Source organism: Octopus bimaculoides, chromosome 9, assembly GCF_001194135.2.
Source record: "Octopus bimaculoides isolate UCB-OBI-ISO-001 chromosome 9, ASM119413v2, whole genome shotgun sequence".
NCBI lineage: Eukaryota > Metazoa > Mollusca > Cephalopoda > Octopoda > Octopodidae > Octopus > Octopus bimaculoides.
In genome coordinates this window covers 46,097,319-46,101,089 of record NC_068989.1, presented here as the reverse complement: position 1 = coordinate 46,101,089, position 3,771 = coordinate 46,097,319, and the positions used below count along the sequence as shown (strand labels likewise).

The window sequence follows — 3,771 nt, the reverse complement described above, 5'->3', positions numbered from 1 at the left end:
ATATATATACATATATATATATATATATATATACATATATATGTATATATATATATATATACGTACACTATATATATAGACTCACACAAACATACACATGTTTGTAAATGGTAAATAATGTTAAATGCTTTATAAATGTATATCTAAATATTTGTGAATTATATTTATGTATCGATATATACTAATATGCAAATATATATGTATGTTTATCAGTATGTATTGGATGTGTGTATATATATATATGTATATATATATATGATATGTGTGTGTATGTGTGCATCTATCTATCTATCTATCTATCTATCTATCTATCTATCTATCTATCTATATATATATATATATATATATATATATATATATATATATATATATATATATATATAACTATCTATCTCTCTGTCTGTCTCTCTTGTTCTCTCTCTCTCTTTCTCTCTCTCTCTCTCTCTCTCTCTCTGTATACACACACACACATATATATATACATATACATATACATATACATAGATATACTTAAGCGTTTAATTAAATAAGCGACGCAGTTTGGAGCCAGGTCTCCTAACGTCCTGGTCACTGAATGTGTGGAGGCTGTCGTGTCAGCACTGCACGGCATATTCTCGTTAGAAGGTTCCACACAGTACAGACATCGGACACGCTTTCCAACATTGGCCTCCTTCCTACTTACTCACAAGAGATACGAGATTATGAATTCCTCAGTTGATTTACCTGCATCGCAAAAGAAGTGAGAAGTGTCCAAGATGTGAGGCGAGGTCAAAGTTTTATCATTCCAGATGGATTACCTCCGTAGACGTCAGCGAAGCATTGACTTACCAATTTATTTTCTGGCACTGCAGATATATTGTCTGCTGCGTAATGTGTGTGTGTGTATGTGAGCGTGTGTATGTGAGTGTGTGTATGTGTTTATGTATGTATGTATGTATCCATGCATGTGTGTGTATATTAGAGTGTATATAAGTGTATATGTATAAATGTATGCATATACATATATACAGATAGATTTATATGGTAATATTTAAATATATATACATATGCTTATATAAATAAGCTTATATATATTATCTACGTATATCTATATCGATATCTATCTATCTAACTATCCCTCTCTGTCTGTCTGTCTCTGTCTGTCTGTCTGTCTGTCGCTGTCTGTCTGTCTGTCTGTCTGTCTGTCTGTCTGTCTGTCTGTCTCTCTCTCTCTATCTCTCTCTCTCTCTCTCTATATATATATATATATATATATATATATAAAGATATAGATATAGATATATGTATATTTAAATATTACTAATAAATATAAATACAAGTATATACATATATAATTATATTATCTCTAGTACCGACACAGAATCACACACACACACACACACACACACACACACACACACACGCACGCACGCACACACACACACACACACACACATACACACAGACGCACGCACGCACATATCTATATGTATTAATATATATTAATTTATATGCTTGATAGTTTTCTCATACAGATCCTTTATCATCCAACCAACTCATTAAACGTTCAGTTCACTTCATACTGGACCTTGTTGAATGCCATCATTCATAGTAATTATCATCCGTTAAAGTATTCATATCCACCCCTATTTGATGTTGTGGTTTCGGCGGGAGCATGAGTTAGTTGTTTAGTGTGTTGGTACCACGATCCTAAGTTCTATATTTAGACCGGTTGTTGTGATTTATCCTTGATCAACAATATATAACTTCCGCATCTCGTGTCTTCTTCACAACTGTGACAGCTGTGTTCCATTAGAATCAGGTTGAAGGTCACGAGATCATATCTTTGTCTACTCGTCAGTATATAGGTACTTAAAAGAATAAGCACAAGTCGGTACCGGCTAAGCAGTTTTGATGTTGTTGTCTTGTAAATACGGAACGGATATTCCAATAATGTTGAAACTTTTCTGATTTCTGAGGGGCAAGTTAGCTTTCTTCACGGATAATTACGTATTCGTCCGTAGATAAAGAAAACATTTGCTTGCTATTAATATAACAAAATAACAATTGCATCTACATTGTATCTTAATAAGATATTTACAGATAGAATAAGTACTAAGTTGAAGAAAGTAGTCCTGAAGTGAATTCGTTCGGTTAAAAGCCCTTCAAGGCGGTGCTCCAGCATGGCCGTAGTCACATGACAGAAACAGCTAAAAGAAGAAAAATGAACAAATGAAAAATTATTCCTCATCCTCTCGAAAGATTGTAAATTCTTATGATATCAAGAATGTGTGTGTGAATGTGTGTATATGTGTGTGCTTGTATGCCGGTGTGTGTGTGTGTGTGTGTGTGTGTGTGTGTGTGTGTGTGTGTGTGTGTGTGTGTGTGTGTGTGTGTGTGTGTGTGTGTGTGTATGTGTGCCTGTATTGCAAACTAACAGTGAACTAAGAATGATAATTATTTCCTTTTCTTTCAGGAGATAAAAGCGAATGTGATGGTAAAGACGGGGGTCAAAGTTCATCTAAAAGAAGACGCACGCGGACAAATTTTAGTGGTTGGCAGCTGGACGAATTGGAACAAGCATTTAAAGATAGTCATTACCCTGATGTTTTTATGAGAGAAGCCCTTGCGCTGAAGTTGGATTTAGTGGAATCCAGAGTCCAAGTAAGAAGAATTAACGATGTTTATTATTATTATTATTATTATTATTATTATTATTATTACTATTATTATTATTATTATTATTATTATTATTATTATTATCATCATCATCATCATTATTATTGTCAGGGCATTGAGTTGGCTGGCAGAATCGTTAGCACGCCGGACGAAATGCTTAGCGGTAATTCGTCTGCCGCTACCTTCTGAGTTCAAATTCCGCCGATGTCAACTTTGCTTTTCATCCTTTCGGGGTCGATAAAATAAGTACCAGTTGAGTACTGGTGTCAGTGTAATCGACTATTCTCTTTCCCGAAATTTCAGGCCTTATACATATAGTAGAAAGGATTATTATTATTATTATTATTATTATTATTATTATTATTATTATTATTAGCTCCTGATTACAGAATTCCTTTAGTGATTAACTGGCACCGACGTTTCGCTGGCATTTCAAAAGTGTTGCATGAAAGTTACCAACATGTGGCGAAAAAATATCCCAGTTTCAAATAGATATTTCCTCAGCCGCCCATTGTAGCCTTTCGACGGAATAAGAACATAAAAGAATTATTGACCTCTATATCTGACTCCGAGAAAACGAACATTGGAGTATCTACACGCTGTACCTTAAAGAGCAGCCGCAAGAGAGGTAAGCCCTGTTCATTGTGCAACAACATGAGTGAAGTGAATTCCATCAGAAATTATAACAGAAATGTTATGATTTATACAGAAGGGGGAACCTGCAAAGATTCTCATTTGGTGTACGCTGCAGAATGCATGAAACAACTTGATTTATGTTGGTTGTACAACGGAACAATTAAACAAAAGGTTTAATGGGCACAGATTCGACGTCAGGCACAAGAACAGTAGTTCAACAGAACTTGCTGAACATTTCGTTTCAAGCGGCTGCAATTTTGAAGAAGATTTGAAAGTGCACATTCTCAAAAAATATCCTGAATGTACCCCACTTTCACTTCTCAGAATGTATAAGGAGAAATATGTTTGCGGGTTATTGATATCACGCCCTGGAGGAATGAATAAGATGACAGGAGAATATCATCAAATTTATACAAAACTGTTTGATTAAATATTCTTCTTTCTCTCTTTTTCTTTTCTTTTTCTGTCGTCTTCCTT

General features: G+C 34.4%; 1 protein-coding gene across 1 annotated transcript in view; it reads left to right on the top strand.

The window, feature by feature from the left end:
• Positions 1–3,771, top strand: part of LOC106877298 (homeobox protein unc-4 homolog) — a 118,161-nt gene that overhangs the window by 7,588 nt on the left and 106,802 nt on the right. Inside the window, exon 3 of the mRNA XM_052970913.1 lies at positions 2,456–2,643. Coding sequence (XP_052826873.1) covers positions 2,456–2,643 — 188 coding nt within the window. The remainder of the gene's footprint in view (positions 1–2,455; positions 2,644–3,771) is intronic.